The sequence below is a fragment of the Drosophila simulans genome, chromosome X (genome assembly GCF_016746395.2).
Source record: "Drosophila simulans strain w501 chromosome X, Prin_Dsim_3.1, whole genome shotgun sequence".
Taxonomy (NCBI): domain Eukaryota; kingdom Metazoa; phylum Arthropoda; class Insecta; order Diptera; family Drosophilidae; genus Drosophila; species Drosophila simulans.
The window spans coordinates 603,041-618,187 of NC_052525.2; the positions used below are offsets into that span (position 1 = coordinate 603,041).

A 15,147-nucleotide genomic window follows, 5' to 3' on the forward strand; every position below is an offset into this window, starting at 1 on the left:
TGTTTATGTTCAAGTTCATTATTGGAGAGAAAACATGATGAATACATGTGTTCCCCTCATGCATTTATGTTTCTATAAGGGCAATTTGAAAAGTATGATTTCATTTTCTAGCATTCGGAGAGCGAAAATGAGAGCGTGCGCAGCGACCCCCACTCCTTTGTGAATCACTATGCCAACGTGAATGACTCACTGCGACAGTCGTGGAAGAAGACCAAGCCGGTGCGAAACTACTCCAGCTACACCGATTCGGAGCCGGAGGGCAGTGCAGTGATGAGCCTCAATGGTGGCCAGATTATCGTCAATAATATGGCCAGGTCGAGGGCACCACTGCCCGGCTTCTCGTCATTCGTCTGACAATCAACTGAGTTCTAAGATCTAAGCACCAGTAGCAACGGCACCGTCATCCGCGAGACCTTCGTCTAGGCTGAGAACGAGGAGGGTCTGGAGAAGGAACCCGGAGCTGGGGGGTTGGCTGGGGCCACTCGAACCCGTTGGAGGACGACACCCACACCCACATATCAGACAGGCCCTCCTGCCCTCAGCCCCTCCAGCTCCACGACGATACGCTGCTACAGGGATATACATATTACTTAATACCAGACATTCAGTAAGATTATCTTGTATGCTTTTAGTTTGAGTTCTTAAATATGTGCTTTTTACGTTGGGTTGTGCACTTGCGCGTCTTAATGTTTTCCGTTTAACTAAAAATGTTTTATGCCCAGTACTCCCTATACTCGTGAAACGTATAAATATGACCAACAGGCCAAGTATCGCAAGCATTAATTGAAGTAATATTTTTGAATATGCATAACCTAGTGTAAGAAGCACATTATTTTCAGCGCCAGTTTCCCAGCATGACTGCTCCTATTTTATAGTATTTATTTTTGGATGTACAGTGTGAGTGCGATGCTGCCTGCCACGCCTCCAGAGGTGGCATTTATGGAATAGGGCGCGAAAAATCGAATCCAAATCCTGTGATAAAACGATTTCCTCGTGCCCTAATAAGTTTTTCAAATGATTTCCAAGTGTGTTCAGCGCGTGGCAGGTAGTCTGGTCTTTTAAGTGACTGTGAGTGTGAGTGACGTACGCGCTTCGTCTGCGCAATCTCATTATATATAAAATGACAAAAGGTTATGTTTTATGTTTATTTTTTTGTGCGAGAAAACCTAGAAAATCTACAAGTATGAAGACAAGGACAAAACACCGATGCAATCGGTGGGCTAAGATTCGAAGAAAACGAGTTCATGAAACACGCGAAAAAAATAATACGCAGTAAACGAAAATCTTTCTCTTATAAGAAAAGATAAGTGTATTTTTTTGGAAAGGCATCGGAGAAAGGCTATAGCCATGATCATGAGAAGAATATCTGAGGAAGATGGCTTTGGATATATTGATAGGCCATATTATTGCAATTTCCCTACCACATAAGTCCACAAACGCAAGCAAAAGTAACACAAAGCAAAGAAACAAACAACAAACAAACAAACGAGCAAACATGCAAGCATTCAAAAGCTGCATAGCACACAAAGAATCGAAGAATCGATTCGGTCAGAGCGCATGCGTAGCAGATTTAGCATTAAGTACGATCTTCTAGAGGTAAGATGCATTTTTTTTGTTAGTTGGGGGCCAGTCTCTACGGAGAGACTTCGCCCTGATACTCTAGCTCGTAATTTTCGATTGTTTAATCCCCGACGCTTAGAGGTAATTGTACTCGTGTTTGTATTTGAACGCGGTTTATATTTATGACTATATTTATATATCGATGTATACATGTATATCTAAAAACTTAAACGACTGATTATATATTTTCCCCTGATTAATTGTATACTTAACTCCTTTTTTGTAAACCTACGCATTAACTACGCTAAGACCACTTTTGCACTTTGGCGCCCGTTGAAATGAAAACGGAGTGGAAAACGTTTTCCCCAAATCGCAAGCTAATTTCAACTTCAAAGACTCGAAGCACAAGTTCATCTAGTTAAGTAAATGTATTTGTAATTGTTGAATTGATGATTAAAGGATAGTTCTCCACTAATTGAGAGGCACGTTTGATGTGGAGGAGCTTTGGAGATGAAAAAGGTGGAGCTTAGGGATCTTCGCTCGTTGCTAGTTGAAATTCGTGCAGCAAGCGCAAAGTATTAAAATATTGATAAATACAATTTAAATGTGTAAATTTAATTGATCGAGCATCCGAATATGAATCAATAAAAGAACATGAAATCCATGGAATCCCATTATCGGCGTTATTTTTTGCAATACCTTACTCTAATTAAGATTACTTACTTTCTTACAAGCTCTCGATATTTATTGCTACATTTATTTAATATTTTCTTTATTATTATATTTATTAAATATTGAAAAAAAAAATATTTTCAGCAGACGCTTACTTTTATGTGCTGTAGTATCCCTGAATTGGCATTCTTTCTAAATATTATTTTTAATCGTTTTTTCATTTGTTTTTAATATTTGTTTTAAGATCTCTAGGGCACCCCTTTAGTGACAAGTCAGTCGTAAATTAGCCTTTGTACAAGGAAGGCTGTTGCTGCACCATCCAATTGAACTAGATAGGACTGTCTGAAGTTATATCCTGTCCTTCTGTCTGCGCCTTGGTGGCACCGTCTTCCAGACCGTGACTCTGGCTCTGGCCCTGCTCCTGTTCCTGCCCCTGTTCATCATCCTCGTCCTCTTCCTCTCCCTCATTATCTGTCTCGCCATCAGCTTCCGCTTCCAATTCCTGTCCCTCGATGTGACGAGCCGCCGGCTGGGACACGAACGATGTGGAGGAAGTGGACAGCTGCGGAGGCAATGTGGACGCTGTCGAGGATGCCACGAAACTGGGCATACTGACGGGGCACATGCAGGGAACAAATTGGATGCGACTGTTACTGGAGACCCCTTGCTCCGATACTACGGTCTGCTGCTGCGGCTGATAGTTGAAGTAGTCCGGATATGGATATTGGGGCCTGGCGTTGTAGAGGTTGCTTACCCGGCGATTGTACGCGGGATATTCACCGAAGCGCAGCAAGCTGGAAGTGGATCCTTCGGAGAAACTACTACTGGTGGACTGGGGCGGAGGTGGTACTGGTGGTGGGGTTGTGCTGGTGGTAGTAGTACTAGCTTTTGTTGTTGGTGCCGGAGTGGTGGTTGTGGTGGTGGTCGTAGTTGTGGTCGTTGGCGCGGGTGTGGTGCTGGTGGTCCGAGAGCTACTCGGCGCGTTGTTCAACTCCACCGGAGCAGTCACTTCTTGCCTGGAAACAGAGTCATGTCGTCTGGCAGCAGCGTAACTGGTCATCCCATATGGATCATACTGAGCACCAGGCAGCAAAGGCGTCTGAGCAGCTCCAAATCCATAGAACCCAGGAGCCAATGGCTGATAAGTGTATGTGCGGAAATAGGTAAGCGGAATTTGCTGGAGAATTTGGCCGCCACTCGGTTCCCTGGTTTCCCTATGGATACGATGCAGGTGAGATTTAATTGGGCAATTCGACAGCTTAATTTACTTACGTTGTTGTCTTTGGCCACCAGAAAGCGTTGGACAGTCGGGAACCTGCCAGGATAAGAGTAATCTAACGGGAAAAGGAGAATGGGTGAGTTTTTTAATTCCTTATTAAATGCCATTGGCTAGGTATTACAATTCAAATAATATTTGTTTCAAAGTCAAAGTTAGATTTACTCAAGTTGTTGAGATTCATATGTTCATATATTGTACTATCTTCGTCCATAAAATTATTTTTTCAAAATTGACCATATAATATTTTATTGCATTTATCACCGATAACATTCACTTGTATATAAAAAAAATTTTAAAATAATTTTTGAGATTAAACATTTAATCTTGTATTAAAATTTCGATGTAGGCAAGTAAATCCTTTTTTCACATACCACAAAACTTAGCCTCATAGCTATGTGCAAAATACGATTTTATGAGGAAATTTCCCTTTATCCTTGGGAAGGAATGAACAAATTTATGAAGGATTGAGCAAACTTATATAAACCACTCGCGTGCGCAGTCGCCTTTGTTCTAAGCCCAAAAAGAGTGACGGTCCGAGCTTTTATAGCCCAAAACAGATTGGAGAATCGGTTGGGATCGATTGTGTGGCCCATGGCAATGCTGGTCAGAACAGAAACGCCGACATCGAGCAGGTTTTTCCCCAGTCAAGAAAACGGGGGGATGGGGAGCTCTGAGTTCGGAGTGAGAAGTGGGGACCCCTTGTAGAACAACGAGAAAATTAATTGCAGTCTGCAAAGCGAAAACTAAGCTGGGAAATCTATAATAATAATGACGGGGCGAACAACCTGGAGAGGTACATCATTGATAAAGTGATTGAATGAATGATGGATCCACCGAAGTGGAAAGGAGGGCTGCGTTTTTGAAAGAGCCGCATCTATTCCATTGGCCATAAACATTTGTTGATGACTTTTCTTCTTTGCCTGCCTTGCTTTTTAACACATTCAAATTTTGTTTTCCTTTCTTATTTTCCGTGTATTGGATTCTGGAATTTGGGTCAGGCAATGGCTTTAGCTCACCCGTCCGATTCGCACGTTGGGTTATGCAACTATAGGTCGCTCAATAAAGTGGTCCCTATTATTCACTTTCCAATTTACGACCGCCTTTTCAGAGCTCGGGATCTCTTTTGACCCCAAACATGAATGACTGCCCTTTATCGGTCGTAAAACGGTTCCACCAGGCAACAATCTAGGCATTACAATCTAAATTGTCTCATGGCTTTTTCTGAAGGCTTTATTTATGGATAGAGGCGTTAATGATCATTTCGGAGCACTGTGTTCTGTAATCTCTGGGGTGTCTTCTTTGTCACCCCAAAAACTATTCTTGATAGTTATCAGTTATTAACATCTAATTATTTGTACTATCTGCGAGGTCTAAAGCCGTTCTCTATGTACTTGGATGTGTAGTATTTGGTCTGATTGTCTGTTCCATGTGATCGATGGTATGGTCCCTTGTAGCTGAAATTCAAGAGGGATAAAATAAGTAAAAAATATAAATTGAATATTTAAGAGGAAGCAGCGAGTCTCAACTAACCGTGAATTCAGTATAAACCAGGTACTAGGCTCTCTTTCCAAGGAGCTTCTTGCCGAGCGATCGCTTTTCTCTAGTAGATTCTTGGATGGATTCTGTGTTTGTGGCTGGAGCAGTTTACCTAGGGTATATACTGGAAATGCATAGTACTTATTTTTGAGGGCATATCGAGAGCTATGTCGCAATGGCGTTGGCGGCGTAGTGGGACTCAGAGTTTCGACGGTTGGTCGTTCCAGACTCTCATCGATGTAGACGATCTGGAAGGGCTCACTGCTGCTGGCGGTAGACGTTTCTGTTGGCTCGGGAGGTAGTTCCACCTCTGGTTCGGCTTCCTGTGATGTTAGCCAGTCTTGTTCATCGAGCTCCTCTTCCACACCATCGCTTAGATCTCCCAACTCCTTCTGCTCCTCCGGCTCCACTTCCTGACTGGAGTGATGCCGATGATTGTCGTTGTGACCAGTGGATCGTCGCAGGACTGTCTGCCATTGCATCACATCTTGAGGGGAATGAAAGGCCTCATATTGCTTGGCCTTCTTTCTCTTTCGCTTTCCCAGCGTTAGCATTCCCTCGATTCTGGGCAGCTGTGTCTCGTAGGGTGATGGCATGGGCGTGGTGGAGGTGGTGGGTGCTTGAGTGGATGTGCTAGTTAGGGTTGGATCACTGATGGCCTCTTGCGCATAAAAGGGAATTAAAGTCAGGTTCTTGATCTCCCGTTGTCCTGGGAAGCGGAATCGCTCTACAATCGGTTTTGGACGAAACATGGGGGTCGATGGTGGATAGAGAACTTGGCCTGGAACTGGTTCCTGCATGGGATAACGCCTTCTGCTTAGCATGGTGTTGAGAATCAGTTCTCCCCTGGTTCCATTGTACACGAAAACGGGGTAGTTGCCCATACCCAGTTGCAGGGAATTCTCCCCGGGCCCATTATCGAAAACGGGCAGCTGGCGACGTTCTCCCCGCCGCTGGCTTCTGGTTTTTTGAACGGGTTGTACGTACCGATGGGGCAGCTGGAGACGGTGGGGCATCATAAAGCGTCGCTTAGGTAAGGAGGGCAGTATTGGGGGCGGCGCAGAAGGAGCATCCCGATCGTCATGTCTAACAAGAAAAGTAATGGAGCCGGATTCCTCCTGACCACCACCTCTTCCCTGCCTTCTGACCATCAGCGCAGCAGGAATCCTAGTGGTGGTTTCATAGTCGGCTTCTGGGCGATTCTGTCTGTGCCTTTTGGCTAGCCCATCCTCCAGGATCCAAAGTGGACGATGCTCGCCCGCCAAATAATTTTGTCCCCAGACAGCTCTAGTCCAAAGAGAAACAATAATCCAAGGCACCTCCATTTAGTACGAAATGTGACTGTGAAATGGTCAGCTAGCCACTCCAAATCCGTCACTTTATAGTGTTGATGTTGGGCTCTTGGAATCGGGTTGCGCCGATTGTGTAACTAACTTTCGTTTTGGGCGAAAATCGCACAACTCGTTCTGAGTGGGCCACTAAGTAAGCCGAGCATGTTGTGGGTCACTTAATGTAGGCCCAAAATATAATCAAGTACTATGTACATAATAATATAATAACATACTAACATAATATAATATAATAATATTTACAAAATCTTTAAGCATTATGGCGTCAGATAGTTTTTAGCATTCTAGGTGTTTGTGGGCGTTAGTCGAAAGGAACACGCTTTTACTCTAGGAGGAACAGACTTTCTCAATAGTCTGATCACTTGTCAAGCCCTTGAGAGTCTGGTTAGACAGCTGCCAGCTGGGCTTCAGCATCAATGGAGCCAGCTATTTTCCATCTCCACCATCATGTCCTATCAGCTGTCAAAACTGGCATTAATCAAAACACTCTTAGCCGATTCCCATTGTTGTGGCGGCCTGCATGCTCCGGGTCTCGGAAAGAGCATCGCAGTGGAAGTGCTTTTTCGGGTATTCTTCTGGGCTAGCAGAGAAGACCTTGCCTTCGCGGGGCTCCACACGGATAAAAATGCTAAGGATCAAGTGAAATTATATTGGAGATATCTGAAAGCTTTCGGTGTTACGAAAAACACAAATTTCCCGAATATCGAAATTCATTTTGATAATATCATATCAATTTTTTTCCCGTGCAGAGCTCAGGTTTTGTTTTGACCGTTGCCTATTCTGGGCCAACTTGTTCTTGTTTCTCAAGGGCCACAAGTGTGCAACAAGTGGAACATTCTGAGTAAGAAACGGGGTTAATAGCCTTTGCCGAACGGACAGCTGCAGGCGGTCGTGAGTTCTCACTTTGGAGCTGCAGCCGTCTTAAAATGAAAATGGGAAATGGAAAAATGATTGATTAGCCGCGTATATCGCGGCTTTGATCGATCAATCGGCGCTTGCATGTGGCATTCTACATGTTGCGCCTGTAAAACTAGTACTAATTGCGGTCGGAGAGAAGCTTTGTTTTCGAGGCGGTAAGGGTACCCTATAAGAACTGTGTGTGATCTCCAGCCGGGTGGAAAGGCGAGAAGTTTTCCGGGCGTAGTGAATCGAAAATAGTTTTTCGATCGATCCATTCATGATGATCCTGCTTGCGTGACTTGAAAGCATTATTGGGTCAGAATTGGGGCAGTTTCCAGTACGATTTCTGGCCCGGATTAATTCGCTTTTAATGGCCTCTAAAATTTTGAAATTTTTTCTCGTATGTTATAAATTCCACACATCCCCGGTCTATCCACCCAGGCTGTACATCACGCCAACTCGTGCCCATAATTAACAGTCAGAAATATTTGGACAATCATAAAAAAGCAGACAGACAAAGCCACAGACGCAGAGGAAAACCATCTAAATCACAAAGATTTGGAGACGGGAGAATTATTTTTGACACCGGCAATTTGTTCTATCAGTTTCGGCATAGAATGCATTTTATGTAAATGAAAGTTGTCCTCAATCTGGAGGTCGTATCTTGTATCTCTGATTGATGTACGGTGTGCCGTGAGCTATGAACAATAAACCAATCAAGAGGCACAAGATGTCAAACGATTTGTTTGTCCATTGTGAGGCTCCTTCTCTTTGGAGCGCATTTAACATGGGCGAGGGACATCATTAATGTGATGCACAGGTAACAACCTAATGGTTGTGCTAGAGTCTCTAGTTTGGTTTTACCGTAGCTATGTAAGTTCGTTTCTATTTAAAGCATAAAATCCCTTCTCTGAGTCTGCAAACATGGGCTTAGAACAGCTGCAATTAAATAGTACATGTTCTACTTGGCACAAGTGGACACTGAGAAATACTATTTAGCCACAATGTTAAGTAATTGAATCTTTCAGCAATATATGTATGTATTTTCCGGCGCTTCCGATTCGTAGCGTCTAGAAACCGTTTTCAATTCTAGTGCCAAATGCAAGTACAATTTCTCTGATGAATATTGAACGATAGAGAACTCGATTGAATCTTATATCGCTCATCTTTATTCTACATAGGCTGAAAAGAGCTTTGTTTATTGTATCCGATTTTTTGAGCTTTCTGCTGGCTGAGATCGCAAATCTGCGAAGGCGAGCACGCACGACGTAAAGCTCCTAAGCGATCTCATGATCTGAACGAGCAAACTCAGCTATGGAGTCTTTCCAGCACGCGTGGCTCTCTGGGACTCGTAATCCCATTCAATACATAACCAGCGAAAGCTTAGCCGCGTCCCCTGGTTCGGCCCCTCCCTCACTGCACTGGAAATAAATAGTACTATAGAGTGACTGACTTTACTCAACACCACTCCTACACCGCCAATACTGCTTACAGATTTTATAATCAACGAGAAAGAAAGAACTTTTTCCTAACATCGAAATGATGTACATGCTTTTTTCAGTGTGGCTTTTTCTTCTGGAACACAAGCAGCTGCCTCAACCTCGAGCTCAGTGCGAATTGCGTTCTCGAAGCGAGCGGTGGCGGTTGTTGACCCGTAGTGTTCTAGCTGTGCCCAATTTTTTTACGCCTTTTTTACCCGTCGCAATAGGCTCTGACTGAAGTTCCAGCACTCGATTGTTCTGGGCAGCAGTTTTCCAGTGTGGGTGGGGTGCTTGGATCCAGTAGTAGCAGTAGCGTCGCAAGGATGGCCGGACAGCAGAACGATATTTCGCACGCCAAGCGCGCCGCCTTTCAGGTTTTAGCCGGCGGCTCGGCCGGATTCCTCGAGGTCTGCATCATGCAACCACTCGATGTAGTCAAGACCCGCATCCAGATCCAGGCCACTCCGGCGCCGAATGCCGCGGCTCTTGGTGAGGTGAGTGTTCAGAGAGGCAAATAAGTTTGCCAGATAGTTGCGAATGCTATGAAGTTAAAAACAAACCAAAACTGACATGCCCGAAATTATAAATTAGGCTCAATTAGCTTATGTATGTACATATGTGTGTTCTATTCACACATGGTCGTATTTCTAAGCCTCATGGAATTATTTTAAATCTTATTGCCTTGCATCAAATGACACATCACACAATCTAAGTGAGGTGGGTTCCTCTATAGCTGCTACTCACAACAAGATCTTAAGCGGTTACCACAAAGATATAGACAAATGATATCTATTTCTTCGTCCATCAGCTGTGGCTTGTTTTTGTTTTCTTTTGCGCTGGGGCCTTCTTTTTGGATAAGGGCAAAGCAAGGTCACAGACAAGCTCTCTCCAATTTCTCTATTGTTTCCACTGGCTCCCTCTGTGTTTACATTTCTCTTGCGAAGGAAAGGGGCGAACCACCATCCACATTTATCAGCAGTCGAAGCAAATCGCCGCTCTCTCGTAATAAGCTTATCAGTCGAGTGAAGAACATATTTACGTACATATATATATGTATAAATACATGACAGGCCATACATACATCCCCAATCGCCATCAAAATTATGCGCCGATAGCAGACACTCGGCACGTGTGAGGGATACTAACGTGGGGCTAGCTGCAGGGAGCCTAGTTACAACTTCATTTCGGTGGTTTTAGCTGCTAAGCTAGACCAGCTCCACAACCTATCTAATCTGGATTTCGGGTGTTGGCTGCTGCTTTCGGAGATCTTTGGGCTTGTGCTTAGAACACCTTAAGATAAGACAAAGAATCATTTTTGGGAAAATGTATATGGTGGCTCAAAGAAATTACCAAACAAGAGGAAAGAAGGAAAGATCTAGTGCTGCCCAGTTGTGGGACGATACACGATTCCTAAAAACATTTGGTGTGAAGACCCCAGCAAAATAATATCACAAAACATTTTCATTTTCTTCTGCATCTTCTGGTCGTCGAGACATGATGATTTAGCAAATTTACGAGTGCAAATGAAAGCAAATAGTCGAAGAAAGTGTGGGAAGGGGGTGGTGGGGGATGGGGGGACTAGCTGGCGACAAGAGGGAAAATAGCACAAAGTGGAACAAAGCACACAGTTAACACACTTCCAGTTTTGCGAACGAACACAAATAAATACTTGCAGTCCAGTGGAGACTTGAGTGGTTTCGAGTAGGTGTTGTGCCAATCAGTGTTTTTAATATTAGTAGTAAATAACTTATGACGGTCAAGCTGTTTGCAGTCCCGTTTTCATATTCCACTTATATTTATCTTCTGCATATATTCCCAATTTCTAGCTGCACTACAATGGCGTCTTCGATTGCTTCGCCAAGATGTACCGCCACGAGGGCATCTCCTCCTACTGGAAGGGCATTATGCCGCCAATCCTGGCCGAGACGCCCAAGCGGGCCATCAAGTTCCTGGTGTTTGAGCAGACGAAGCCGCTCTTTCAATTCGGCTCGCCTACTCCCACGCCGCTAACCTTTTCTCTGGCTGGACTGACAGCCGGCACACTGGAGGCCATCGCCGTGAATCCCTTCGAGGTGGTCAAGGTGGCGCAGCAGGCTGATCGCCAGAAAAAGATGCTCAGCACATTCGCCGTAGCCAAGGGTATCATACAGCGGGACGGATTGGGCTTCAGCGGCCTCAACAAGGGCATCACCGCCACCATGGGACGCAATGGAGTCTTCAACATGGTGTACTTCGGGTTCTACCATAGCGTGAAGAACGTGGTGCCCGAGTACAAGGAGAGCCATTTGGAGTTTCTGCGCAAGGTGGCCATCGGCTTCCTGGCCGGCACTCTGGCCTGCTTCGTCAACATCCCCTTCGACGTGGCCAAGTCACGCATCCAGGGACCGCAACCAGTCCCCGGACAGATAAAATACCGAGGAACCTTCAGCTCTATGGGCATCGTCTACCGCGAGGAAGGATTCCGGGCGCTGTACAAAGGACTCGTTCCCAAGATTATGCGTTTGGGCCCAGGTGGAGCTATTCTTCTGCTGGTCTTCGAGTACTCCTACGATTACCTGCTGCACAACTACTCCTAGTCCTTAAATCCTCAAGTGGCAAGCGCCTAATTTGTTTTTTTTTTATAATATACTATTTAGTTAGTCGATTAGTCGCGATCAAAGAAGCAATGTAAATGTAAAAACTTTTAATGCTATTTTTACTTTGTGTTAAAAATAAATAATCAATGATATTTTTAGAAATTATTTTAATTTATATAAACTTAAAATGTATATTTATGCTGCAGCAGACGGAATGACGATCTTTCCCGTGCAATCAAATTGCAAAAGTTTTTGATTTACGGCACCAGGCGCGCAAAAAGATTACCGCATGCCAAACAGTCAGCTGATCAGTCTAATAAGCGCTTTCATAGTGATGCCCGCGTGCCTCTTAATTTCGGCACCCCCACCCATGTAATACAGGGGACTTTCGTGCCTATCGTGACACGAACATTAAGAACAACTAGGCTGCTCATCACTGGTGTGCGCTCCGTTCCGAAGTAACGGTTGTGCTGTTTTCCTATTGAGTAATTGGTAGCTGGAAAGATCCAAAGGGCTGCCAGCTTGCTAGGGATTCTGTTGGCCTAGTGGCTGGGAACCGAAAGTTGTCACTTGACTGGGAAAAATGTTGCCTGGCCTCATCAGAAATTTGTGAATTCTCAGTGGCTAAACACCAGGCGAACAAAAATTTCCGTACGTGGCAGGCTGACATGGTGTTGCTGCTGACTGGAAAGGCGCATAGGGCAGTCATCATGAAAGATCTAACGGTTTTTCCCCATCGCTGGCTTCCTATTGGTGGAATGGGGTGACTGGAAAACGTATGTCGTTACTTAAATTTGACCGGCCATCTGGCACTTGCTACGGTTTCTATTCGCCTGGTGTCTGAAACCAGGAAACTTGGCAATTGGACACTGAAAAATGCTGTCACTTTGCAGCCCGAAAATGCCGTGGACGGTGCATGTATTCGCTAAATGTCTAGTGAAGACACATACCGGCTAGTATTTTGCACCTTCCCCAGCCTGGTCACACAACAAAAAGTGAAATCAAATAACAGTTTTTACCAATTAAAAAACTTGTTTTGCGGACAAGCTACGCAAGCAGCTGAAAACGAGCAGAAGCATCCAAAACGGGTTTCGGTAATTAGCATGCACATCAGTGACCGATGATCTGCGCTTGACGTATTTGCCGTGTTTGACATTTCTGCAGTCTCGTCTCCACTCGTCTAAGGGTGAAGCACTAATCCGGATCACATGATGGCCTCCAGCGGTGGCGCCTGTTCCCATTTCGCCTTTGTGGCCTGGGCGGTGTTTGCCTTGTTATTGACGCACGGCGGCGACAATGTTGTGGACGCCCGGCGTAACCAGGGCAACCAGCGGAAGACCTCCTCCTCGTCCAGCTCCTCCAACTACGGTCACGTGACGCAGCCCAGCTACAACACAAATGGCCACGCCGCCGGAAACTCTCATGCAGATGTCGCCAAACTGAGTTACCCCAACTACAACTCGCAGCCGAATCGACCAATGGCCGCGGGATCATCAGGGTCCCCAGCCTCCGCCCCTCAGCCAGGTTGGAATGTGCCGCAGGGTCCGCCGCCCGCCTACTCCGCTTCCAACCCCGCCGGAGGAGCCCGACCTAACATGCACGAGCCGCCGCCAGCCTACCATGCCCCCAACTACGGAGCAGCTCCTCCCAACTATGGAGCCGCCACCGGATCGAATGTCCATCAGCCGCAGTATTCGGGAGTGCCAGCTGGAGCCACCTACTACCCGGCTGCAGGACACGGCAGTGGCTATTCCCCCAATATCCCCGCTGGAGCTACGTACTACCCGTCCGCCGGCCATGTCCCCATGGGCGGTGGCTATCACCCAGCTGCTGCTCCGCCTCCGGGGGCCACCTACTACCAGGCGGGATCTGCTTTGCCGCCCGGAGCCACCTATTATTCTGCACCACCACAACAGTCCTCCTCTGGCTTGGGCTTCGGTAAGATAACTAAACAGACGTCTAACACGCAGTGTATCACGATCCCCTGCTCCATGCTGAGTCATGTTTGCTTTAGGTGTTCACCTAAATCGTGTACACGCTTGATGTTTTAGTCACATACCTGTTTTTGAGCTTCAATGTTTAATTTCTTCGCAGGAACTGGACTGCTTGCTGGCGGCTTGGGCGGTGCTCTGCTGGGTCACGCCCTCACGCCCTCGGGAGGCAGTTCCTCCTCGCAGCCGGTTGCCGCAGCTCCAGCTGCTGGTCAGGATCGCATAATCATCATTAACAACGGCGTGCCAGTGAATGCCAGCGATGGCACCACTGTGATAAACGCAGCAGGTGTGGCTGCTGCTCCGGGAGCAGTTCCAGCGGCCCCAGTTCCCCCTTCCAACGCGACCCAAGATGCCCAACAGCCATCCGTACCCATGGCACCAATTCCCGCAATGCCCTTTAATCCAGAGACCTCCAACATGACCGCACCGGACGCAGCTGCACCCCCACCGCCTGGCGGCATTATTTGTGTGCCCACAAAGGTAAACGAAACGGATCCGGCTGACACCACCAAGATGATAGAGGTGGAAAAGATTGCCTGCTACCCGGCACCCCCGCCACCAGCTGCTTCCGCCGGCGAGGGTCCAGCACCACTGGCGCCCATGGCCGCTGATCAACCAGGATCGCAGCAGGTGCAGCAAGTGCAGCAGGCGCAGGATGTCGCTGCTCCAATCCAGGCATCCGTTCGCTCCCACACCGGCGGAGCTCGGGCCTTGGGAGGATTGACCATGCGGAGCATTCTGCTCGTGCTTATGAGCGGAATGGTGGCCAAGCGGCTCGCTGGCTTCTAGAGACCATGCTTCTGGAACGTTCCACTGTGCACCAACTCAATTACCCTACTACCTACTGTACCTTCCTCCCCAGCTGTTGTGGCCTTGGCGCGCATGGTTTATTTGCGCTGGCCGACACCGATAATTCCAGGCGCTAATTGGACGAAAACTCTTGAATTATGCCGTACCATCTCCGACTACAGTATTCGTGCATAAACAAGCTGGGTTCCCAGCTCGGCTTCCCCATAAATAGTCCCCCTTTTCCAATTTGGCCTTCAATTGTGATTGTTATTGCTGTGTGCATGGGCTCCCGTAACCGATCCCGGACCCATCCCAGTGTAATCGAAATCAAAGCAAACGCTCGAATATCTCGGCAACTACATACATACATATATATACATATTTATATAGCCCTATGTGCAAACCCAACTCAAAAGCCTTCTGAAGAAAGACAACCTGAATGTAAGTTCCCACTAAAAGTGTGTATTTTTCTAGACTTGTTAGCGTAATTGTTGCTTGTTTTTGTATTGCTGTGAGCAAACGTATTTGTTGCACTCCCCAATTGTTGAATAAAATAAAAGCTTTCGCCTACACCCACAGCACCCGCCACGTATGAGTTTCATTTCGCCTGGCCGGTGCCCACGATGCACACGCCTAAACGGAATGGGAAGCTGACTAGTTAATGGTTCGCTTGCATAACGATGAGCACACCAGTGGTCCGGACTATTCTAGACCCCATGCTTTCGTAACCACAGACGGACTAACGTACTGCGCTTTGCAGCTAGTTAAATTTGTAAACTCTCGGATGCCCTGAAAGTAGGCAGCTGACAAGAGCACCCATCCACACATCTTTATTAATGGTCTATAGACTTCTAATTCGATTGGATACAATCTACCTGACTGGCTTTACATAAATATACTGTCCGTCTTTCTAAGTAGTGTTCACTAAGTGCATGACAAGATACTATAAACAATTAAATGATGCACATAGTATTCATCACTCTTTCAACAAAGAGCAGCAACCGATCACGG

The 15,147-nt window shown here is 46.2% G+C and overlaps 5 protein-coding genes across 17 annotated transcripts in view; 3 read left to right on the forward strand and 2 right to left on the reverse strand.

Annotated features, from left to right (window-relative positions):
* The window catches only part of LOC6724803 (protein sidekick), a 63,297-nt gene extending 61,068 nt beyond the window's left edge, over nt 1-2,229 (forward strand). For all 12 annotated transcript variants that reach the window (XM_039297088.1, XM_039297092.1, XM_039297091.1 and 9 more), the window contains one exon: nt 112-2,229. In XM_039297088.1, the coding sequence (XP_039153022.1) occupies nt 112-354 (243 nt within the window). In that variant the 3' untranslated portion in view covers nt 355-2,229. The remainder of the gene's footprint in view (nt 1-111) is intronic.
* Nucleotides 1,321-4,058, reverse strand: LOC6724804 (uncharacterized protein PB18E9.04c). The gene is made up of 3 exons (XM_002105809.4): nt 3,883-4,058; nt 3,505-3,566; nt 1,321-3,446 (listed from the first exon to the last, which is right to left on the reverse strand). The coding sequence occupies exons 1-3, from the start codon at nt 3,898-3,900 to the stop codon at nt 2,561-2,563; spliced, it is 966 nt and encodes a 321-aa protein (XP_002105845.1). The 5' UTR covers nt 3,901-4,058; the 3' UTR covers nt 1,321-2,560.
* On the forward strand, nt 3,551-11,505 carry LOC6724806 (mitochondrial 2-oxodicarboxylate carrier). 2 transcript variants are annotated; one of them, XM_039297124.2, is made up of 2 exons: nt 3,551-3,587; nt 10,604-11,505. In XM_039297124.2, the coding sequence occupies exon 2, from the start codon at nt 10,640-10,642 to the stop codon at nt 11,351-11,353; it is 714 nt and encodes a 237-aa protein (XP_039153058.1). In that variant the 5' UTR covers nt 3,551-3,587; nt 10,604-10,639; the 3' UTR covers nt 11,354-11,505. The 2 variants fall into 2 exon arrangements, with proteins under 2 accessions (XP_039153058.1, XP_039153057.1); XM_039297123.2 differs by lacking the exon at nt 3,551-3,587 and adding an exon at nt 8,889-9,271.
* LOC6724805 lies at nt 4,500-8,748 on the reverse strand. The gene is made up of 2 exons (XM_002105810.4): nt 5,042-8,748; nt 4,500-4,965 (listed from the first exon to the last, which is right to left on the reverse strand). Exons 1-2 carry the CDS (start codon nt 6,370-6,372, stop codon nt 4,869-4,871), a joined length of 1,428 nt encoding a protein of 475 aa, XP_002105846.2. The 5' UTR covers nt 6,373-8,748; the 3' UTR covers nt 4,500-4,868.
* Nucleotides 11,506-12,289: 784 nt separating the features above from the next.
* Nucleotides 12,290-14,717, forward strand: LOC27206378 (nascent polypeptide-associated complex subunit alpha, muscle-specific form). Its single transcript, XM_016173278.3, has 3 exons — nt 12,290-12,447; nt 12,518-13,291; nt 13,448-14,717. The coding sequence occupies exons 2-3, from the start codon at nt 12,562-12,564 to the stop codon at nt 14,134-14,136; spliced, it is 1,419 nt and encodes a 472-aa protein (XP_016037588.1). The 5' UTR covers nt 12,290-12,447; nt 12,518-12,561; the 3' UTR covers nt 14,137-14,717.
* The last annotated feature ends 430 nt before the right edge of the window (nt 14,718-15,147 follow it).